The sequence below is a fragment of the Stegostoma tigrinum genome, chromosome 3 (genome assembly GCF_030684315.1).
Source record: "Stegostoma tigrinum isolate sSteTig4 chromosome 3, sSteTig4.hap1, whole genome shotgun sequence".
Classification (NCBI taxonomy): domain Eukaryota; kingdom Metazoa; phylum Chordata; class Chondrichthyes; order Orectolobiformes; family Stegostomatidae; genus Stegostoma; species Stegostoma tigrinum.
The window spans coordinates 107,383,468-107,409,086 of NC_081356.1; the positions used below are offsets into that span (position 1 = coordinate 107,383,468).

General features: G+C 42.0%; 1 protein-coding gene across 1 annotated transcript in view; it reads right to left on the reverse strand.

The window, feature by feature from the left end:
- tbca (tubulin cofactor a) overlaps nt 1–25,619 on the reverse strand; it is an 87,343-nt gene that overhangs the window by 32,249 nt on the left and 29,475 nt on the right. Inside the window, exon 2 of the mRNA XM_048527735.1 lies at nt 10,023–10,128. Within this exon, the coding sequence (XP_048383692.1) occupies nt 10,023–10,128 (106 nt within the window). The remainder of the gene's footprint in view (nt 1–10,022; nt 10,129–25,619) is intronic.

Here is a 25,619-nt window from a genome sequence, read left to right on the forward strand (position 1 = left end):
TGGCTGTGTGACACTTGAAATCTATAACCTCAATACCCTTGCCAAATGCATTTACACATTATTAGTGACTGCAGTTCCCAAGTAATCCAATACTGGTAAAATGCCTCTGAATATTCTGACAACCTGATATTGTGATATAAAAATATGCATTGCTTCATTCTGTTCTTGAACACAAAACAACACAAACTATTAACTCAGTTTTTTGAGATCCTAAAATCATCATTCAGAATTAGCAGTTTCCAGAGGATGAACATAAGAATATTCATAGCAAGGATAGCACATCTGTCAGTTCAAGCCTTGGCATTCTATATGATCATGGCTGATCTGCCTCATGATAACTCATCTTTTGTGCCAGCTCATCACAGTCCTCAGCATCTGATATTTCAGGAAGTCCACTTTCCTCTTTAAATCATTTCAGTGATCTAGCCTTATCATGCTGTAGGATAGAGGATTCCAGAGATTCACCATCCCCTGTGAGGAGAAATTCCTTCACATCTCAGTTTCAAGTGAGTGCCCTCTTATTCTGTAACAATGTGTTGAGTTAATATCCCCAAACCAGTGGAAACATCTTTTCAATATCTATCCTGCCAAGCACCCAGGGAATGTTCCAATAAAATCACTCTTATTCTAAAGTCCAATGAATGTAGCCCTCATCTGTTCAGCCATTCTTGACAAGCCAACCCCTTCATTCCAGGAATCAGCTTCATGAATCTCCATGGAACTGCTTCCAATGCCAGTGTGATCAGGTGATCCATGACCACCAGGACTGCTAAAGAAATACTGACTCTTTTTCATAAGCATGGATAAAACCTCAAAAATGTGGAAGCCAAGTTAAATTTAGCCAGTCTACGCAAACCATGCCTTGGTCAATCAACTTCCTGTTGAAACCAGACAGCTCTGGAACTGGTGCTAACAACTGCATTGGTTCAGGATGAACCATTGTTTACACCCGCAGCGAACATGCTTTGTTCAGACTTACAGTATCTAAATTTTTTTTCGTTGAAAGAATGTTACGCAGGCTTGGCAGTACCCAGCTCAGTGGGAGGCCAGAAGCATCTTGTGACAAGGATAGCTCTTGACTGTTGAAATTTCATAACCATGTTCTGCAACCTCAAAATATGGGGAAAGTAGTCACCTCACTGGATTTTCCTGTCCATGCCCAATGCTAGCATTGGACACAGGCCACAGAATCTTTGAGAAGCGCATGAAGAGGAGGATAAAAGGGGTAACCTAGAGCCAAACTCACTTTATTTTTACAGAAACAGAAGCTGCTGAAAAAGCTCAGCAGGTCTGGCAGCATCTGTGAAGAAAAAAAATCCGAGTTAACCTTTCAGGTCCTGTGACCCTTCCTTGGTTCTAATGCTGCCAGACTTGCTGAGCTTTCCCAGAAACTTCTGTTTTTGTTCCTGATTTACAGTATCTGTAGTTCTCTCAGTTTTCACTTTATTCTTACACTTCCTTCAACGGGGTCTGCTGAGAGCACCTTCGACTGGTAGCTGAGCCGCACAGCATCTCCACCTCCTTGTACCTCATGGCAAGTTTCATCAGACCGAACAGATCCAGAAGATCGCCTTGATAAGACAACCCGAAGATAAAAACCAGCCTTAGATGACAGGGGAAACCCAAATCAATGACTGCAGACCCGGAAACAATCTGCCAACTCGCAAAGACTGAGGAACAGGCTGTTCCAGCCTTATTGAACAGGTATCACTTGTCTTTTTGGACAAACAGAACTGTATGGTACGAAAGTGATAATGGGAACTGCAGATGCTGGAGAATCTGTTCATCCAGTTCCACTCTTTGTTATCTTGGATTCTCCAGCATCTGCAGTTCCCATTATCACTGATACAATTTTAACCTCACTGCGAAGCCTCTTCCAGGGATGCCTAGCCTGAAGAAGTTACCCTCCTCCCTCCGGACCAACCTCAGGGAATCTCTCTCCCACTGCAACTCTCTTGTAATCTCTTCAGCCTTGAACCTCATCCCACCTCCTTGACCTGTCCGTCTTCCCTGGACTGACCTATCCGCTCCCTACCTCCCCACCTATCTTTTTTTCTCTCCATCTTCGGTCTGCCTCCCCCTCTCTCCCTATTTATTCCAGAACCCTCTCCCCATCCCCCTCTCTGATGAAGGGTCTAGACCAGAAACGTCAGCTTGTGCGCTCCGGAGATGCTGCTTGGCCTGCTGTATTCATCCAGCTTCACACTTTGTTATCTTGTATGGTACAAAAGGTATTCAGCCCATTGTGCTTTCACCAGCTCTTCAAATGCATATTGTCGAGCATCAATTTCCTGCCTTTTCACAATATCCATGACACTATTTCAATCCAAATAATCACCCAATGCCCTCTTGAATGCCTGAATTGAACCTGCCTCCACATTTGCAGACAGTGCATTCCACAACCTAACTACTTGCTGTATGAAAAAAAACCCAGAGTGATCATCTATGCTGAAAAAAGGTTGGAAAAGCAGTGACATTTAACACAAGATAACAAAGTGTGAAGCTGGATGAACACAGCAGGCCAAGCGGCATCTCAGGAGCACAAAAGCTGACGTTTCGGGTCTAGACCCTTTATTTTACATTTAACACACTTGTATTTTACTTCAGTAAACAATTTTCCACCTATTTTATAACTAAACGTAACAGTAACTAGAAAGGAGAAACTTCAGTCCAAGGGGTTCACTGGCCTGAGTAACTAATTTGAATCAGTGAATTAACACAAAAAGTTAAAAGACTAAAGATTACTGACACCAAGAAAGGCAGTAATTAGAAAGTCTGCCTTTTCCACGTAAGCAACATATTAAAACAACAATTGACTACACATTAAATTATTTCCACTGACAAAATCTGATTTACTTGTAATTCATCTTCCAACTATTCAAGCAACAGTGATCCATTAAAAACAGTCAAAATTATGTACACTAAAGCTCAAATTCCTGACAGAAGAGAGAACAAATATTAAGTAATGGTTATACCATAAATTTCATACAATGCCAAAAACAAAAGCTTGAAATCAACACAATTTATCCCTTATTTAACATCACTTCTGAGACTGGCACAGTATATCAGAACACTAACATAGGGTACAAGAGCAACAGGACACAAGGTCAAAGGAAAAAGCATCCCCAGCTATATTGCTTTGGAGAGACATTGAAAAGCAGCATAGAAATTCTTCACTGACATTTGTTTTGACAGAGAAACCAACAGTAACACTACTCAATGTCACTTTAAGTATGTCAAATTGGAGTTATACTCTTGGCTTCACATTTCTTTTTGGTCAGAGAGTGGAATTTTACATAGACAATCAAATATTTATATGCCGATGGCTAAGTTCTCCATGTCTTGACAAAAGGTCATCACCTATAAAAGTTTACTTCATTTCCCTTTACAGTGATGCGGCAAAAACAGAAAATTTTGAGAATTTTCTGTTAACACTTCAAATTTCCAATACTTATGATATTTTAGTTTCGTGTTCTGTGAATATAATGTCAGCTGTTAGTGATGGAGGAGAAGTAGAGAGAAGGGAAAGGGAAGAGGAGATACAGAATACATTCAAGTTAACAGAAAAATGATCCAAGACAACACCTCGTCATAAGTTTGATTACTTTTGTAAGTATCTTTGCCATTATTCTTGCTTCATTTTTCTTTTACTATAAAACAATATTACAACTCTTACCAATCTTTAGGCTTTCCTGAACGCTGAAAAGTGGGCCTGATTGCCTGTTTTCCAGCAAGGAAAAAGCACATGACTCAGAAACTGGGGTTATATGAAATAAACAAAATAAATGCAAAAGAAGAAAGTAATGGAAAATACAGTGATTTCTGTTATATTTGCACACACAACATGGTAAAATATCCAAATTATTTTGACAAAGACATTTGTAATTTAAATAAAACTAACGCAATGGAGTAATGACCAGTCCAGTTTCAGTTTTTAAACTATAAATTATACTACATCAAACATTAAACCAAATCAATCTCTTTTTAAGAAGTGATACATTGGGTTTCAATTGTATTTTATAAAATGCAAAATATACAGTGAGTACTTCTATAACCAGCCAGAAATTTTCTAAGAATTCAATGACACTATGCAAACAGTGGTAATGAAGACAGATTACAGACATTTAGCTGCCAAGGTCAATAACCGAAGTCTATCTTCACTACTAATCTAGCTCAAACTCATTTGGTAAAAGCAATTTTTCATTGATTTCAAAGGATTTTGTTATTTGCTTCTATGATGCATCTGTAACAAAATTTTTCAAAATGGTCAAAGATGTAATTAGATACAGATGCACAAATTTCATAATATTGTGCCTGTATAAATATAGGATTTAGGATTAAGGAAGTGTAAAATAAAGCCAAACCAATAAATCCACCCAGTTTTATGTCCCCTAATTAAAGATCCCAATCGAAGGTATTAACATTCACATAAGAACATAAAAGAAATCTGTTCTGAAGATACGTTAATTGCTTCACTCTCCACAGATGCTGCTGGACTTCCAGAAGTCTTCTAGCATTTTCTGTTTTATACCAAAGAAATCTATTAATACTCATGTATATCAAGATAAAACATCAAAATCCAATCTAGGACACCATCAAAATTTAAAGCAACAAGGCAATCAGAATATAGTGATAAGGGAACACCTAGCTTGGAAATTAAAATGTAGGCTATACAAGGGACGTAAGCGCAAGTAATTTCTAAATTTTAAGATCAAGTAGAATGACCTAGAGATGCCTATTTGCAACTTTGATTTCATTACACATCCGAAATCAAGGTGCTTGAAAATCAGATATTATTCTTCTCAGATTTGATCATGCTTCTTGAACAGTTTTGGTTCCCTTATCCAAGGAATGATACATTGGCATTGGAGACATTCCAGAGAAGATTCACTAGGTTGACAAAGTATGGGAGGAATTGCTTCTGAGGAGAGTTCGAGTAGTTTGGATCTACACCCAGTGGAGTTTATAAAAATGAAAGGCGACCTTATTGAAACATAACATTGTTAGAGGGCTTGACAAGTTAGATGTAGAATAGTTGTTCTCACTTGTGGGAGAGACTAGACACAGAGGGATGGTGTATCTCAGCCCATCAGTAGATGTCAATCATCAGACAATTTGATTCACTTTGAATAATACTAAAAGCATATGATTAAGGCATAGAACACAGCAAAGCTTGTGTCCTGATGACATCTGGTTGCAGGATCAAACACTTGTGTTTGCTCCACAAGCCCCTAACCACTCTGTTCCACTTGAGCAACCTAATAGTGTAGGAAAATCTCCACAGAAAGTAAAAGAAATGAATCTGGCCAGTTACCACCTGAAAAGTCTACTCTGGATAACCAAGACAGCAATGTAGAGAGTTGTCAACAAGCAGTACTCAAACAACATTCATGCAGATACTCATTTTAGGTTCTGCCAGAGTCAGCCAGCTCTGGTCTCATAACAGGCTTGGCCCAAGCATCTACAAAAGTGGTTACTTTCACAATTGAGGCAAGAGTGATTACTCTTGGCACCAAGACAATATCTAAATAAGTTTAGTACCAAGGAGTCCCAGAAACGCTGGTCAATAGGAATCAGGAGTTATCACCTACCCCAACTATTTTCCTTGTGCTAGGTATGGCTAATCATCACAGTCCCAAGACTACAGTTGCAGGAGTTCCTCAACATAGTCCCTAAGACACTATTATAGAACATAGAACATCGAACCATACAGCGCAGAACAGGCCCTTCGGCCCTCGACGTTGCGTCGACCTGTGACCTAATCTAAGCTCATCCCCCTAACACTATACCATCATCATCCATATGCTCATCGAAGGACTGTTTAAATGCCCCTAATGTGGCTGAGTTAACTACATTATAATGAAATGTGAGGCTGGATAAACACAGCAGGCCCAGCAGCATCTCAGGAGCACAAAAGCTGACGTTTCGGGCCTAGACCCTTCAGAGAGGGGGGATGGGGTGAGGGTTCTGGAATAAATAGGGAGAGAGGGGGATGCGGACCGAAGATGGAGAAAAAAGAAGATAGGTGGAGAGGAGAGTATAGGTGGGGAGGTAGGGACGGGATAGGTCAGTCCAGGGAAGACGGACAGGTCAAGTAGGTGGGATGAGGTTAGTAGGTAGGAGATGGAGGTGCGGCTTGGGGTGGGAGGAAGGGATGGGTAAGAGGAAGAACAGGTTAGGGAGGCAGAGACAGGTTGGACTGATTTTGGGATGTCGTGGGTGGAGGGAACTTCACCAGCTTCAAAATCTCCCCTTCCCCCACCGCATCCCAAAACCAGCCCAGTTCGTCCCCTCCCCCCACTGCACCACACAACCAGCCCAGCTCTTCCCCTCCACGCACTGCATCCCAAAACCAGTCCAACCTGTCTCTGCCTCCCTAACCTGTTCTTCCTCTCACCCATCCCTTCCTCCCACCCCAAGCCGCACCTCCATCTCCTACCTACTAACCTCATCCCACCTCCTTGACCTGTCCGTCTTCCCTGGACTGACCTATCCCGTCCCTACCTCCCCACCTATACTCTCCTCTCCACCTATCTTCTTTTCTCTCCACCTTCGGTCCGCTTCCCCCTCTCTCCCTATTTATTCCAGAACCCTCACCCCATCCCCCTCTCTGATAAAGGGTCTAGGCCCGAAACGTCAGCTTTTGTGCTCCTGAGATGCTGCTGGGCCTGCTGTGTTCATCCAGCCTCACATTTCATTATCTTGGATTCTTCAGCATCTGCAGTTCCCAATATCACTGAGTTAACTACATTGACAGGCAGGGCGTTCCACGCCCTTACCACTCTCTGAGTAAAGAACCTGCCTCTGACATCTGTCTTAAATCTATCAACCCTCAATTTGTAGCTATGCCCCCTTGTACAAGCTGAAGTCATCAGCCTTGGAAAAAGACTCTCACTGTCCACCCTATCTAGTCCTCTGATCATCTTACCATCACCATAGTTAGCGTACTTGCTGTGTCTCTTACGTTTATTTTGTTGTGCAAAATTATTTTACTCCTTCCCTCCATCTTACCTGCTTAAGGTCTCAGAATAGAAAAACAGCAAGAGCCCAAAAGGGAAGATAAGGATCAGCTGTCGATCAAAACGTTTTGTCAATAGAATCTTCAACTTCTTCATCAGAGACATTCTCATCAACACAAAGTCAGAATTGCGAATATATGATGATAATTGAACAGCGTTCAGTGCTATTCATTGCCCCTCAGATACCAAAGTAGTCTGTGTCCTTTTGGAGCAGGATCCAGAGAAGATTCAGGCTGGGCTAACATGTGGCAAGGAATATTCATGCCACAGAGTGCAAGGCAGTTACCATTAAGAATGACAGATAATTAATCCTCTCCCCTTGACATTCAAATGAGATGCGCATCTCTGAAAGCCCATTCAAAAACATCGTGGGAGTTACCGCCGTTCAGAAGCTAACTGGGCCAGCAGTATAAATATAGTGGCCACAACAGCACGTAGATCAGCTACTGACTCCTTAAAGCTTGTCCACGACCTACAAAGCAGAATTGAGAAATATATTGTAGATACTCTCAACTTGTCTGTGTGTGTGCATCCGTCCGTCCTTGGAGGGTTGGTGCAAACTTGACAGGCCAATGGCCTGCTTCTGCACTGTGGGGATATGCTGATTCTGTGAACATCAAAAATGAAGCTCAACATCATCATCCCTTTCAAGGGAATTTTTAATACTGATTTATCCAGTTATGGAATGTAGGCAGAATTTGTAGTCCATGCCTAATTGTTCTTAAACTAGTGACTTGTCTGGTCAGCTCAGGGGTCAGTTAAGAATTAATCAAATTGCTGCATAACTGGATTTACATGTAGCTCAAACCAAGTGAGGAGAACAGATTTCCTTCCCTGAAAGATAATGAACTGAGTGGATTTTTTCATGATAATTAAAGATGGTTACCATTATGGAAACTAATTTTATAATTTCAGATTTTGCAAAATTGAATATAAATTCCAACAACCATCAGTTGAATCAATGCCTCTGTCGCTTAAACATTAGCCTGGGCCTCTGAATTAATAATTCATTCACATTACTATTACACAACTAGCTTTCCTTTAATGGTACACAATAAATATTGACCTTGTTAATGGTCACATCCCAAAGACCAATGTTCAAAAAGGAGCAATAGAGAAGTCTCAGCAAATCATAATTTATACAACAGGAGAAAAGGGTATTGCAGATATTGTTAAACTTGAAAGAATGCAGAAAAGATTTATAAGGATGCTGGTGGGGTTGGATGGTTTGAGCTAAACTCAGAGAGAAGCTGAATAGGCTGGGGCCATTTTCCCTGGAGCGACAGAGGTTGAGGGGTGACCTTACATGAGTTTATAAAGTCATGAGGACCACAGACAAGGTGAATAGCCAAGGTTTTTTGCCTAGGGTAGGGGAGTTCAAAACTAGAGGGCATATGTTTACAGTAAGTGGGCCAAGATATAAAAGGGACCTGACGGGCGACCTTTTCATGCACAGAGTGGTGCATGAATGGAACAAACTGCCAGAGCAAGTGGTGGAGGCTGATACAATGATAACATTTAACAGGCACCTGGATGGGTACATGAATAGGGCGGGGGTTAGGGAATATGGACTAAATGCTGGCCAATAGGACTAGATGAATTTGGGACATGTGGTCAATGTGGATGAGCTGGACCAAGGGTCTGTTTCCGATCTGTACAGCTCTATGACAGTATAACTCCAAAAGGTCGAGGTAGTGCCACAGAGAAAGCAAAAGAAAGAGAACTAAGTTCCCCAAGCACCTGGATAATTAAAATAAAAAAGGTACAAAACCTGAACATATCCTGGATGTGAGTTTGCTCGCTGAGCTAGAAGGTTAGTTTTCAGACGTTTCGTCACCATTCTAGGTAACATCATCAGTGAGCCTCCGATGAAGCGCTGGTGTTATGTCCCGCTTTCTATTTATCTGGTTAGGTTTCCTTGGGTTGGTGATGTCATTTCCTGCGTTGGTGATGTCATTTCCTGTTCTTTTTCTCAGGGGATGAACATATCCTTTTTGTTTGGACAAAACAGGTTCCTTAGCATAAGCGTATGCGGTCCTTGCAAGTATAAAGAAGCTCAACTGATCATCTAAAATTGGTTGTTAGTTTAACTATCCGCACACTTCAGTGAGCATTCAGTGAGGAATCAAAAGCAAACTCAAAAACAGGCTGAGAAAAAAACTCGCTGGTTGCAGACCTGAAGAGTGCCTGGTTTACTTCAAATTACCTAAAATGCAAAGTCTCTCATAAACTTGAACAAGTTAAGCGAACTGTTTCACACTGCCACAATGCAGGAACAATGCATATGACATTTTTGGTAGCTAATATCATCCCAAAATGTCATTCTGTATGCCACACAATTGAGCAACATCATACTCGAATTTCAATGCCAAGTCACTCATGTTCATGGACACTGAAGTCCCCAACCCAAGGTAGAGGCAGTGCTCTTGCCTTCAATGCTTCTTCCAATGGATGGTAAAGTGCATCAGCTGAAAGAGGTTGTAAGTGGCAACCAGCAGGTTGTCTTCCCACGTTTGCCCTTAACGCCAGAAGACTTCATGAAATCCACACCATTGACTCTGAACTGCCAGGACAACTTACCCCCAACTGTACGCCATCCGTGGTGGATTTGTCCCTTTAGTGGGACAGGACATTAACAAGGGTGGTGATAGCAGTAATGACTTATAGATAATGGGCATAACTATGCCAGGATGTCGCTCAACAGGCCTACTGAGATTAGCATGAAGGACTCTATAGGGTCAACAGGGTGTGCCATTGTTCTTTCCAATGCCTAAATTGATGCCAGTTGGACATTCAATGCCAGATTACTTAGTAATAAATAATTACTATAATCAACTAAATAATTAAGATCTTCATTTACTACTAATCCCAAAAATGAGTTGGTATTTTGCTTAGGTTTTTTTTTAATCTTGGACAAACACTGGTAAGGGCATAAAAGTATTTTTGAGCTGTTATGTTCAGTAAGTTATTCCAAGTACAATTTAGAACTCAGCAGTAACTCACCTGTTTCTTAACCATATACTGATCATTCCCGTCGACTTTCATTTTCTCAACTTTTTCTTCTTGTTGTTTTGCTTCTTTTTCGTACATAAGCTTTTCCTTTGCCAGCCTGTAAAACAATTACAATGACTGAATATAATCAAAATCTTTTGGGGAATGCTAATTGCATGAACATCAAACAAAAGACAGTGTTATAGTATCAATTCATTACTTGGGTCATGATCTCTCCTGTACAATCGAAATCGTACGTCATAGAAAAACATTATTTATGAGTAAAACTTTCTATTCTTTTAAAATATTTAAATATTCAAAAGGACAAACTGACAGTGTTAACAGTACAATTACTCGAAGCTCTTTTTTTTATGGTTAACATGGAAAATCCAGACCACCTTTTCTTCAGATTGCAGTTTTTATGCAGACACCATAAATCCAACCATTTGTAATCTAGCTGCATGCTCATTAGCTGCGATCCGTGGCGCGTTGAGCTCCTTTCTGTTCATTCCACTAATCTCCTGTCTTTACTCCATTTATTTGCCACTTTTGCTGCTGCTCCTCTACAAAATACAATGCTGCCCCTTCTAAGATTAATTGATCATCAATTTAGTCCTAATTTGGATCAAGTCAGGTGGTAAATGGACCACTTTTGCTTGATTGTTAGTGAAATGTGTGCAAGTACATTGATAAATTTTGATTATTTATCAATTACTACCAAATGAACTAAATCTATTGAATAAATTCCTGCCTGATTGCCATAATAGAGTTTGAAAATATTGCTATTGATAATGATTCCCATTAATAGTTTCTTCCGGCTGCTGTTGCCTGGTTGTCGGCAAGACAACAAAGAATTCATTTTTCATAACATCAGCCGCATGTGCCTGAGCAATCCTTCATTAATCAGTTACATTATGGGGCCGATCCTCTGTAATGTGTGTTGCTTTGCTCAGAAAGCTTAAAACACTTTGTCATATTTTATGTCAATTACCAGTAATTTTAATATCCTTCCATCAAAGCATCTTGTAATAGTTAACATATGCTACAGCAAGAATTTTAAGCTTCTTTGAGATTACTTGTCTTACAGTTATGCTTGCGTTTAGTCATGCTGTCTTAGGGTGCAAAAAATAAATAAAATGACAAGCTAATGAAAGGCAATTCTATAGTCTTAATTTGTATTTTGTATGCTAAGTCACTTATAGGAAGGGTGGAGCTCAGCTTATTTTAAATGAATCTGCCAGTGCGTTTTCCTGAAGTTAATGGAAACGCAGCTCTCTGGAAAATGGAAAAAAGAATTAGACTCGACATACACTCAACTGCTTTAATACTGCATTTTTGAGCCATGTAGCTAGTGCCAGTTCAAATGACAAAACTAAATTACTGTTGTCATTTTATTAAGAGCATCCGCTGCATCTGGCACTAACTCAAATGTGCAAAATTGCAGGAAAACCATGCACTGTACTTTCAATGACCAAACAGTGGAGGGAAGATGAATCAGTGCTTCATTTTACTTTGCACTATGACTACCGATCTTGCACAAGGTCACACACATACTGGTAGATCTGCACCTAGTAGTTTCTGAGCTTATAAATGGTTCAGAAAGTGAACTGTCGCTCAATAAATTCAATTTCATTGTCTATAGAATATACTATCATGGATTGAAGCAGTTTTAAATGAAGGCTAGAAATCACCAAAGCCTTGGGAAGGAATGGGATAGTACTCTCACAATACATAGCTTTCAATTATAAACCAGGCCTCAGAGGAAATTAACAGGAAATAATATTACATTGAGGGACCAGCAGCCAATACAGGTCAGCAAAAGATGGTATGAAGAATAAACTAGGACATGATCCTATCATATCTGAACTTTACACAAGGTAGGGGATGGGAAGCCAGCCTAGAGAAACTAGAAACCGTCAAGCATGGAGGCATCAAAGGTCCAAATTAGAATTTTAGCAGTAGATCACCTGAGGTGGCAACAAATGCCAATGATAGTGAAATGGATGTTTTTCATTTGTTCATAGCATGAGGGCATCTCTGGCTAAGTCAGCACTGACTGCCCAGAGGGCAGTTAAGAGTCAATCACATCACTACCAATCTTAAGTCACATGTGGGCCAGATCAAGCATGGAAGGCAAAAAGTGGTTGACTCCTAGCTGTTCTCAGAAATGGTCCAACAAGTGATTCAATTGCATCAATTGCTTAAAAAGTCTCAAAAAGGAAAGAAAAATAGACAGACTAGGCGGCTTCGACTGAAGCACAGAAACAATGTTGACAAACTCAGCTTGGCAACAGCAAAGTCTTCCTTACTAACATTTGGGGCAAATGCCAACTTTTTCGATTCTCTCATAGGACATGGGTGTCACTAGCCGGCCTGTACCTTTTGCCCTTGAAAAGGTGGTGATGAGCTGACTTCTTGAACCGCGTCAGTCCATGTGCTATAGTTTGACCCACAATGCTGTCAGAAAGGAAATTCCTAGGCTTTGGCACAGCAAAAGCGAAGGAATGACAATACAATTCTCAGTCAAGGTGGTGAGGGGCTTTGTTGGGGACTTGAAGGTGGTGTTGTTCCCGTGTGTCTGCCACCTTTATCTTTCGAGATGGAAGGGGTGGTAAGTTTAGAAGGTGTTGTCTAAGTATCTTTGGCAAGTTTTTGCAGTGCATCTTGTAGATAATACACACTGCCACTACTGCGCATCGTTGTTGGAGGGAATAGTTGCTTGTGGATGTGGTGCCAATCAAGTGGGTTACTTTGTCCTGGATGCTGTCAGCCTTCCTAGTGTTGTTGGCAAATTCCATCACATTTTTGATTTGGACCTTGTAGATAGCTGACAAGCTTTGGCAAGTCAGTGAGTGTGTTAAATGCTGCAGGATTCCTGGTCTCTGACCTGCTCTTGTAGCCACGGTGTTAATATGCTGAGTCCAATTAAGTTTCTGGTCAATGGTAACCCCCATGATATTAATAGCCAGGGAATCAGTTAAAGTAATTCCACTAAATGTCAAGGGGTGGTGTCTAGATTGTCTCTTGTTGGAGATGGTCACTTCTTGACATTTGTGTGGCCCAAATGTTACTTACCATTTGTCAGCCAAAAAATGGATGGTGTGAAGGTCTTGCTACATGTGAACAATGTCTGCTTCAATATCTGAGGAGTTGTGACTGGTGCTGAACATCAGCACTTCTGACCTTATGATGTAGGGAAGGACTTTGATGAAGCAGCTGATATTGATTTGGCCTAGGACACTACCTTGAAGAACTTCTGCAGAGGCATCCTGGAGCTGAGTGCAACAACCACACCCATCTTCCTAGGTGCCAGGCATAAGACCATAAGACATGGGAGTGGAAGTAAGGCCATTTGGCCCATCGAGTCCACTCCGCCATTTAATCATGGCTGATGGACATTTCAACTCCACTTACCCGCACTCTCCTTTTAGCCTTTAATTCCTTGTGAGATCAAGAATTTATCAATCTCTGTCTTGAAGACATTTAACGTCCCGGCCTCCACTGTGCTCTGTGGCAATGAATTCCAGTTGCCCACCACTCTCTGGCTGAAGAAATGTCTCCTCATTTCAGTTTTAAATTTACCCCCTCTAATTCTAAGGCTAAACTCTAATGAATACAATCCCAGGATCCTCAGCCGTTCATTATACGTCATGACACCAACCAAGATTGGTCAAATGTGGCCTTGATGTCAAGGGTTGTCACTCATTCTTTACCTCTGGAATCTAGCTCTTTTGTCTAACATATGAACCTAGGCTATAAAGGTCAGGAGCCAAGTGGCCCTGGCAGAAACCAAACTGACCTCAGTGAATAAGTTATTGCTGATTGCACTGTTGATGACACCTTCCATCACTTTACTCATCAAGAGTAGACTGATGGAGATGTAATTGACTCGTCCTACCTTTTGTGTCGAGGACATACTTCATCAATATTCCACACTGTCAGGTAGATGCTAGCGCTGTAGCTGTACTTGAACAGTTTGGCTAGGGGCATGGTGAGTTCTGGAGTGCAATTCTTCAATACTACTGCTAGAATGCTGTTAGGGCCCACAGCCTCCAAAATGCCTTTTAACATCACTCCACATGGCTGAAGACCGGCATCTGTGATGCTGGAGACCCCGGACAAAGCTGAGACAGATCATCCATCTAGCACTTCTGGCCACAGATTGTTGTGAATGCTTCAGTCTTATCTTTTGCTGTGAGGTGTTGGGTTCTTCCATCATTGAGGATGGGAAAATATGTAAAGCCTCCTCCTCAACTGGGTTGTTCAATTGTCCACCAACCTTCATGATTCTATATGGCAGGAATGCAGAGCTTAGACCTGATCCAGTGGACGTGGAAGCGCTTTGCTATATCACTTGCTACTTATGCTGCTTGGCATACAAGCATCAGTTTGGGAGAGCTGACCCACAAACTACTCAAGCAACTGCCTGAGAGTTTGTAACTTACAGACAATGACTCAGAAATGCAATCACAATCCCTACTTTTGTCCTGTCACCTACGCAGGACAGACCCAGCAGAGGCAGTGGCAAAGTGGCATGCAGTTTGGGGAGAGTTGGCCTAGGAGTCTTTGACACTAACTCCAGCTCCCATAAAGTCTCATGGCATCAAGTTAAACATGGGCAAGAAAACTCACTGTTGATTACCATGTACCAGTCCCTCACCCATGGCTGATGAATCAGTACTCCATGTTGAAAAGCACATGGAGGAAGCAGAGCGTGGTTCAGCTGCACTCCTGAGAGGTTGAGTGCTAAAGGACAATGCTGCTAAACTGGATCTGTAGCTGATGTTGAGGGAACCGACAACAGGGAAAAACATGCTTCACCTCTTCCTCACCAAAATGCTTGCTGCAGATCCATTTGCTCGTTACTGGTAAGAGTAACCACTGTACAGTTCTTATGGAGACAAAGTCTTGTTTTCATGTTGAGAATACCTCTTATCTGATGTGCAGCACTAACATCATGCTGTAGGAGATGGATTTCAAACACATCTAGAGACTCGAATGGGAATCCGTGAGGTGATGTGGGACATCACTATCTGTCACCTCATCGCCCCAGCCACTCATGACCATCACCATCAAGCAAGAGGATCAATGTTTGTTCATCAAGGATTGCAGTAAGACATGCCAGGATCACTATCAAGCATACATAAAAATGAGGCATCAACCTATGAAGCTGCAAAACAGAACTGCTTGCATGCCAAGCATCTTAAATAGAAAGTGATTGATAGGGCTAAGGAATTTCAACGAATGAATGGATTAGATCTAAGCTCTGCAGTCCTGCTACATCCAGTCACAAATGGTTGTGGGGCAACAAAATGGCTCACTGGAGGTGGTGAATCCACAAACGTCCATGCTCAAATGACAGGGAGCCCAACACGCCAGTACAAATGATAAGACTGAAGCATTTGCAAAAATCTTCAGCCAGAAGTACTGAGTGAATGATATGCCTCTGCCTTTTCTAGAGATCCATAGTTTTCAGTCTTCAGTCAGTTAGATTTATGACATGTGATATCAAGGAACATTGAAGGCACTGGAAACTACAAAGGCTAATGGCCCAGCGATAGCACTGAAGGCATATGCTCCAGAAGTGACTGCATCTCTAGTCAATCTATTACATTACAACTACAACACTAGCATCTATCCAACAAATCTGGAAAATCACCCAGGTATGTTCTTTACAGAAAAAAAGAAAGAAAACCAACCAGGCCAATTATCTCCCAGTCTACTCTAGAACATCAGTATAGAAGGCATGAGATTCAGGTGGTAGGTGTCATCAGAACTATCAAGCAGCACTTGCTTAGCGATAACCTGTTTCAATTAAATCCAGTTTGGGTTCTGCCAAGGTCACTCAGCTCCTGACCTCATTGAAGCCTTCACTCAAACATGGATTAAAGAAAAACTGAATTCTTGAGGTGAGGTGAGGCAAGTGACTGCCCTTGATATCACAGCAACATTTGACCAAGTACTGCGTCAAGGAACCCCAGAAAAGCTAAAATCAATAAGAATCAGGGAAAAATGCTCTGTTGATTGGAGTCATATCAGGCACAAAAAGGTGGTGGTTGTGGTCGTTACGGTCCAGCCATCTTAGTTGCAGGACACGTCTGGGGGAGTTCTTCAGTTTAGTGCCCTAGGCTCAACCATCTCCAGCTGCTTCACTGACTTTCCTTCTACCATACGGTTCAGAAGTGGGATGTTTGCTGATGATTACACAACGGTCAGCACAATTCATGACTTCTCAGATGTTTTTTGACATGGAGTGCTTCACTAAGTCCTTGTCAATATACAGGCTTGGGCTGATAAGTGGCAGAAAACATTTGTGCCAAACAATGGCCATCTCCAACAAGACAGACTGTAACTATCATTCTTTGATGTTCAAAGGTGTTACCATCCTTAAATCCCCACTTTCAACAGCCTGGGAGTTACCATTACCAAAATATACATAGTAGTCACAGGAGCAGGTTAGAGGCTAGAAATCCTGCAGATATTGGAAGCTCCAGAAACACTCAAGTAGTCTGACACTATCCAGAACAAATCAGCCTGCTTGAGTAGTACCACATCCATAAACTTCCACTTCCTCTATCATCAAAGCTCAATAGCAGCAGTTTGTACCAATGTGCTGCAGAATTCATTAAAAAGCAATTTCCCAAAAACTATTCAGCATCCTGATTTGGAAATATATCACCACTCTTTCTGTGTCACTGGGCCAAAATCCTGTAACTGCTTTTCACCCCCACCAATTGCATTGTGTTCTTACCTACAGCAAAGACTGCAGCAGCTCATCTTCACTTACCCAAGGGCAAACACGGATGACAATAAATGCCAGCCAAGCCTGTGATGCCCACATCCCTTGAATAAAAAAAATGAAAGTCTGCTCAGAAGACTCTGCTAACATATTGACAGCTGTGTCAATCTATAATATTCTAAATAAAATAATCCACAATATTCTTTTTAAAATTATTTTCATCTATCTCCCAAAGTTAATAGACACTTAAAACATTCCCAGATCTAGATCTCAATTTGTTTGCTTGCCAAAGTCTATTCCATTCAGCCTTGAGCACCAAGTTTGGTTGAAATTCATCCATTTGTTTTTGAGATATATTCTTTCTAGAGACGGTAACTAACAGGGACAAAAACATTACCTCCTCCCACCTTTCATGGCAGGGGTAATAAATCAACAGTTAAACTAACTGAAAATCAATTGCGCACAATATTAGCAACAAGAAAAGTTGACCTGACTCTAACCAACTTCACTCTTCATTCTTGTCTGCAGTCCTACCATCCTGGCTGCTCAGCAAGTGTCAGAATTCTTGCTTTCCTCTGGAATCATATCGAATTGTGTCCAGAACCCATTCATATTATTTGATTCAAACTATTCAGAAGTGGGCATTAAAGCGATACACAAGTATATATCTAATGGGACTTTTGCCCTGAAAAAATGTCCCCTGAGTACACCCAAATAACAGCTCAATTCGGAAGTTCAACTTGGAGAAGTAACACATCTAATTTTGTTTTAAATGCTCCACTGTCCTCTAGAATGATGACCATCATAACATTTGTGTTAAAATTTTCAAAAGTGGTAGTCTCAAAATTGTCTAATGACATGCACATAATGAAAGCTTTTCAAATCCAGGAAGAGCAAATTAAATCATTTAAATGATAGCTCATAGCAAACAACTTTACTAACTTGTAGCCTTTGATCACATAGCAGGTTTAAAAGAACCACTTGCCACTGTTTCCACAAAAAGATTATATTTAGAACATAGAACAACACCGCGCAGAATAGGCCCTTCGGCCCTCAATGTTGCGCTGACCTGTGAAACTAATCTAAGCCCCACCCCCTACACTATCCCATCATTATCCATATACTTATCCAAGGACTGTTTAATTGCCCCTAATGTGGCTGAGTTAACTACACTGGCAGGCAGGGAGTTCCACGCCCTTACCACTCTCCGAGTAAAGAACCTGCCTCTGACATCTGTCTTAAATCTATCTCCTCTCACTTTGTAGCTATGCCCCCTTGTACAAGCTGAAGTCATCTTCCTCGGAAAAAGACTCTCACTGTCCATCCTATCTAATCCTTCTGATCATCTTGTATGTCTCTATTAAATCCCCTCTTAGCCTCCTTCTCTCCAATGAGAACTGACCCACATCCCCCAGCCTTTCTTCATTGGGCCTATGCTCCAGACCAGGCAACATCCTGGTAAATCTCCTCTGCACCTTTTCCAATGCTTTCACATCCTTCCTGTAACGGGGCGACCAGAACTGCATGCAATATTCCAAATGAAGCCGCACTAGCGTTTTGTACAATTGCATCATGACATCACGGCTCCGGAACTCAATCCCTCTACCAATAAAACCCAAAGCACCGGAAACCTTCTTAACAGCACTATCAACCTGGGTGGCAACTTTCAGGGATCTATGTACATGGACACCAAGATCCCTCTGCACATCTACACTACCAAGAATCTTTCCATTGACCCGGTATTCTGCCTTCCTATTATTCCTCCCAAAGTGAATCACCTCACATTTATCCGTATTAAACGCCATTTGTCACCTTTTGGCCCAATTCTGCAGTTTATCCAAGTCTCCACGCAACCTGCAACATTCTTCCACACTGTCCACCACTCCACCAACTTTAGTGTCATCTGCAAACTTACTAACCCATCCACCAATGCCCGAGTCCAAGTCATTTATAAAAATGACAAACAGCAGTGGTCCCAAAACAGATCCTTGAGGCACACCACTCGTAACCGGACTCCAGGCTGAATATTTTCCATCAACCACCACTCATTGCCTTCTTACAGAAAGCCAGTTTCTAATCCAAACTGCTAAATCTCCCTCACTCCCGTACCTCTGTATTTTCTCCAATAGCCTACCATGTGGAACCTTATCAAAGGCTTTACTGAAGTCCATGTACACCACGCCAACTGCCCCACCCTCATTCACATGCTTGGCCACCTTCTCAAAAAACTCAATAAGGTTTGTGAGACACAACCTGCCCTTGACGAATCCATGCTGACTATCTCCAAACAAATTGTTGCTTGCTAGATGATTATAAATCCTATCTCATAATCCTTTCCAAAATCGTTCCTACAACAGACGTAAGGCTCACAGGTCTATAATTACCTGGGCCATCCCTACTGCCCTTCTTGAACAAGGGCACAACATTTGCAATCCTCCAGTCCTCTGGTACTAAACCTGTAGACAATGAGGACTCAAAGATCAAGGCCAAAGGCTTCGTCACCTCCTCCCTAGCTTCCCAGACAATCCTCGGAAAAATCCCGTCCGGCCCACGGGATTTATCTACCTAATGGCAGACTGCAATATCAAACTATTTTGCTCCCTCATTCATTAGTCTAATTAGGGACACTGTTCTCCCCTGTTACTGATCATATGCCTATTCTGTGTTTGAACTGTTATTTCTCAACAAACCATGTGTAACTCAACACTCCCTGATCAAATCTTGCACCTTTGTTACACGTCATCTGTCAACGTATTCCATTAGCCTGTCTGTGTCCTTTTCAAGTTCGTCACTTTCTCACAATTCACTAACCTTGAATGTTTCCTATTATTTGCAGGTCTTGAAATTATGCCTTTACCTTCCACGGTGAGTCATTGGTACCTACAAGCCAATTACCACAAAAAAACCCAGAGCTGTTTAAAAACTTAGCACTTTTTGCATCAACTTTTATTTAGTAAGTTTAAAAAAAACGTGGGTGTGCAGTCCAGAAAGACACTGCATTGAAGTGATATGGTGCAGGATGTTTTACCAGCTTTGCTGTTTTGCATAATGCTCTATTCACATTGCTTGAATATATCTGTCCTGGCTTAACCAAAATCTAAAGAAATTCCAAAATCTGGCATGGCTTCAGCCCCAGATTTGAGGTTCTATACCTGTATCAAACAAGGTAACGGTCCCAGCACCGATCCCTGGAGAACACCACTCTATAACTTACTCCAAACAAAAGGCACCTGTATTCCACCTAGTTTCTTGTCAGTCAGTCAGTCAATTTCATTCACATTGCCACTGACTCTTATATTACAAAGTGCTTCATATGTGTTGGCAAGACTATTATGGAGGCATGCACATCAAAAGTCCTTCAGAAACCCATGCATATCATGGGGGTCGTTTAGCTCAGTTGGCTGGATGGCTGGCTTCTGCCGCAGGGTATAGAGTGGAAGTTCAATTCCTGTACCAGCTGATATCAGCATGAAGGTGACCTGACTTCTCAACCTCATCCCTCATTTGGGACATGGTAACCCTCAGGTTAAACCCACCCTCAGACATACCTCTTCAATGAGGGCGCAGCTCTCTGAGTCGACAGCAACTTTACCTTACATCACATCTGCCATAATATTCTCAACAGCCACCTATTGATTTGAGAAGGGAGCTGGAACGTATGAGGTGATGCTTTAAACCCTCTGTCACCCTGCAATGCTGTTTTAAACGTAAATCTTTTCTAAAACTGGTTCAAGTGTGGCCACTTTTAATTAAATTGATTCAAGCGGTGTTGATTTAGGCAATTCTTGAGTGAGGTTGACTTTTTTTTATTTGTAGTTTTAATCTGAGGTGAGTAAATAGTCCAACGTTGGATGCATATAAATAATTGATGATGCACATAGGTGGCATGCTCTTATTTCTGTACGTTCTCTCTCTAATCTTTGCACTTGGATGTCACCTAAATCTTGGGCAAGTAACCTCTAGGAGTCAGTGGTACGGATGTATTTTACTGAGAGATTTCACGAACATCTGTGAAGCATTTTTGCTGCCCTCCTGATCATGATGGGCTCAGAATAAAGAGCTTATTTTGAGAGATTTGGCAGCATCAGTGGATAAAGCAGAGTTAACATTTCAGGTCCAGTGACCCTTCTTCAGAATTCATTGTCCGTTGGAAAAGGTTGGTATGCATGCTGAAATGGGGTGGGGGGGTGAGGAAGAGTAAACAGTAGGTGGAGGAGCTCAGAGAGAAAGAATAACAATTGGGCAAAGAAATGGGTATAGGTCAATCTAAGTGGGCCAAAAGCTGCTAATAGGGGGCGTTAGTAGCTAATATTAGGTTGGTTATGGTAGCAGCCCACGTGATGTGACAAGGCCAGGAGTGTGGGAGTTAGGATAAGATGCTCAGGGCCTAAAATTACTGAACTCAAAATTGAGTCCTGAAGGCTGCTGGGACCCCAAGCAGAGATGCTGTCCTTCCAGCTTGCACTGAGCTTCCCTGGAACACTGTAGTAAGCATGAGAAAAGATGCTGATCAGGGGGCAAGGTGGCATATTAAGGTGGCAAGCAACAGGAATCTCAGGGTCATTTCTCCAGATAGAATGTAGCTGTTCTCACAATATGGTCTGCTCCAAACTGGGGAGATGAAATGCAGACTAGGCAACTGTTTTGCACCTACAATCAATTCTGAAGAGTTGTCATTGGATCAAAATGTTAACTGTGCTTTCTCTCCACACAGATTCCAGCAGACTTGCTGAGTTTTTACAGCCGTCTTTGAGTTTCTGATTTCCAGCATCCACGTTCCTTTGTGTTTTTTTTGTTTTTAAAGACTTCATCAGACGCGTGGAAGCAAGACGCACCAATACAGCTAATTAACGTAACCAATGCTTCAATGCTGAGGATGTTGGCCTGAGAAAGGATACAAGAACTGGAATGTCCATCCTGCCATTGCATTTGCAAGGTTTTGCAAAGACATCAATGCTAATACTTCTCTAGGGGTTTGAGATGGCTACTGTACACTGTCCACACCTCCAATGCATATAGAAAGCAGGTCACACTGCTGCCCTGTGGACCATGAGAACGTTGCTGGGTTTTTGGTCTTTTTCAACAAACATTCCATTCCATAGATAGCCTTAGGCTGCACTGGCACACTGGAGGAAATGTTGAATTGCATCATCAATGTCTGCTTTACTGAAAAGAAGCTCCCAGGATCAACGTTTGGGGTGGGGTAAGGAAGGGTGCTACATAGCAGGATTAGGCTGCTAGAGAGCCTTTGTTTTCCAGCTCTCTAGCTCAAGCCCCATCCTCTTCATTGTCCTCATCAGGGCACTGAAGATGATTTAAAGGTCAGCCTGGGTGTGCACACACAAGCTTCATCTATATACTGCTGCTTGACAATTTGGAGGTTAGGATGGTCTTTGTTCCATGCTGGAGGCAAAATTTAAGTTTCCCACTCATCCTGTAGAAAAGCTCCAGACCAACAAGAAAATACATGGATATGAGGTGAAATGTCCTAGGTGTGGAAGGTGAAATACAAAGATGCATTTGTATTGGATCAGTAGTGGGTCAAATGGTGAGAATCACACATGCATGTGGTTGTGCAGCAGACAAAGGGCAAGGACGAATTTCTGCAGGCAGTCAAATTTAAGAATGATTCAACTGGGAGCAAAGTCATTTATAAAATCAAGAATCCACATTACGACTCCTGGGACAGAGACCTCTTCAGCATCTGAGTGAAAGCGATTGAGAAGGATTCTTGTAACAGATTTAGGCATCACTGGCAAACACAGCATTTATTGCCCATCTCAAATTGCCTTTGATAAGCTGGAGATGAGACATTTTCTTGAATCTCTAAAAGGTGCTTATGGTGCGTGGGTAATCTACAGGGTTATCAAGGAAGCAGTTCCAGCATTTTTACCCAATGACAGTGAAGCAGTAGCAATATACTTCCAGATCAAGTTGGTCTGATTCTTGGAAGGAAACTTTCAAGAAGCAGTGCTCCCACGTGCCTACTGTTGTATTGCCCAAGATAACAGGAATCATGAGCTGAAAAGTGCTGCAACTTTCTTGATGCTGAGCTACTGCAATGGACCTTGTAGCTGGCTCGCATCGCTGTCACTGTGTGCCCATGGTGGAGGGAGTGCGTGTATAAAGTAGTGGATGGGATGCTATTAATAAATTTATCCTGGTTGGTGTCAAGCTTAAGGAATGTCATTGTAGCCATTCATTCAGCCAAATGTAGGGTACTGGAGCATATCCATCACGCCCCTCACTTGTGACTTACAGACAGAGAACAAAGTTGGAGAGTCAGGAGTGAGCTACACAATGCAGAATTGCTCATGTCTGATCTGCTTTTATAGCCATAATATTAATATGGCCAGTCAGGTTTAAGTTTCAGGTCAACACCGATGCACAACTTATTAATGATGTGGGATCTAGCAATGGTAATGCTGTTGAACATTAAGGGATGATGGCTAAATTCTCTAGTCTTGAAGATTGTAATGATCTGACACTTGCCACTGATCAGTCCAAGTTAGAATACTATACTGCTTTTGTTGAATGTGGACACTGTTTCAGTACCTGATGGCCCATGAATAGGACTGAACAGTACTCAATCGTTAGTGAACAATCTCACTCCAGATCTAATGGTGCTGTGAAGGCCATTGATGAAGATGGTTATGCCAAAGGATGCCAATTGCAGAATGCCTGTAGTGATGTCCTGCTCCTGAGATTAAAAGCCTTCAGCAATTATGCCCAAGATACAGACCTCTGACAACCAGAACGATCTTCCTTTGTACAAGGTATGATGCCAACTAGGGAATCACTTCCCCCAAATACCAATGACTTCACTTTTACAGTTGGTCTATCATTGCCCATGATATCACCTCACCTGTGGAATTTAGCTCTTTTATCCAAGTCAGAAATTGTTTATTGGGAAGATTTGAGATTGCGTCAATATGTTCATATGTTAAAACATTGATGCAAAGCAGTTTCAAAGATCTTAGAAAGGCACTGTCAACTTTAGACAGCGCATTGTACATTTTGAACATTTGTAATAGCTTTCTTTAAACAAATTACCGTTATGTTCAAGGTGAAATTTTCCCAAGCTCCAAACATTTCAAACCAAAATCACAGAATGAGAAATAACTATTTAACTCTATTATGTTTGCTTGTTCCACAATACTCTCATTTGCTTAAATGGGTGTAACACTCAAATTCTGTGGCTTGACACCGTACAGGACAGGACAGTTTAGATAACTGATAACAAAGAAGTTCAATGTCAAAAAGCATTTTAAGAGTCTGTCTCCATTTAATCTTGGTTCCCATCTCTCAATTAAGCAAGGTAAGATTTGATAAATTATTTCTAAAAGACAATAAACTTCACAGTATGTTGCTACATATGTACAAAGGTCGTCAAAATCTCACGAGAAGATACAGAAAATAATCAAAAAGGTTAATGGAATGTTGGCCTTTATATCTAGTTCAGAATTAAACTGCAGAAGTCATGCATTACTGATGCAAAATTGTAATTATACGGCATGTAGAGTAATGTGACCAATTTTGAACCCCAAATATTAAGAACAATATAGTGGCCTTCAAAAGGGCACAGTACAAATCTACTAAAATGATACTGGACTACAAGGGTTAAATTATTTTGAGAGTTTACACAAATTAGTATATCCCTTCAAATTGAAAAAGAGGGGAGTAATTTGACCAGTATAGGAACAGTGGCGGAGATGTAATTTCTATTAGCTGGCTAGGGAGCTTGGGACTGGGATATTGTTTAAAAAAAAATTGGTGGTAGACCTTTTAGGATTGAAATACCTTTACATAAAAAGATGATAAAATTTTGGGTTTAAAACAGCAATTGATACTAAATCAACTGCTTATCTTAAATTAGTATCAGAGATAATGGGAACTGCAGATGCTGGAGATTCCAAGATAATAAAATGTGAGGCTGGATGAACACAGCAGGCCAAGCAGCATCTCAGGAGCACAAAAGCTGACGTTTCGGGCCTAGACCCTTCATCAGAGAGGGGGATGGGGGGAGGGAACTGGAATAAATAGGGAGAGAGGGGGAGGCGGACCGAAGATGGAGAGTAAAGAAGATAGGTGGAGAGGGTGTAGGTGGGGAGGTAGGGAGGGGATAGGTCAGTCCAGGGAAGACGGACAGGTCAAGGAGGTGGGATGAGGTTAGTAGGTAGCTGGGGGTGCGGCTTGGGGTGGGAGGAAGGGATGGGTGAGAGGAAGAACCGGTTAGGGAGGCAGAGACAGGTTGGACTGGTTTTGGGATGCAGTGGGTGGGGGGGAAGAGCTGGGCTGGTTGTGTGGTGCAGTGGGGGGAGGGGATGCACTGGGCTGGTTTAGGGATGCAGTAGGGGAAGGGGAGATTTTGAAACTGGTGAAGTCCACATTGATACCATATGGCTGCAGGGTTCCCAGGCGGAATATGAGTTGCTGTTCCTGCAACCTTCGGGTGGCATCATTGTGGCAGTGCAGGAGGCCCATGATGGACATGTCATCAAGAGAATGGGAGGGGGAGTGGAAATGGTTTGCGACTGGGAGGTGCAGTTGTTTGTTGCGAACTGAGCGGAGGTGTTCTGCAAAGCGGAAACGTGGAACAGTCCCTCTTCCGCAAAAATCCTACAGACTAAGGGGGTGGCCATGGGCACCCGCATGGGCCCCAGCTATGCCTGCCTCTTTGTAGGTTACGTGGAACAGTCCCTCTTCCGCACCTACACAGGCCCCAAACCCCACCTCTTCCTCCGGTACATTGATGACTGTATCGGCGCTGCCTCTTGCTCCCCAGAGGAGCTCGAACAGTTCATCCACTTCACCAACACCTTCCACCCCAACCTTCAGTTCACCTGGGCCATCTCCAGTACATCCCTCAC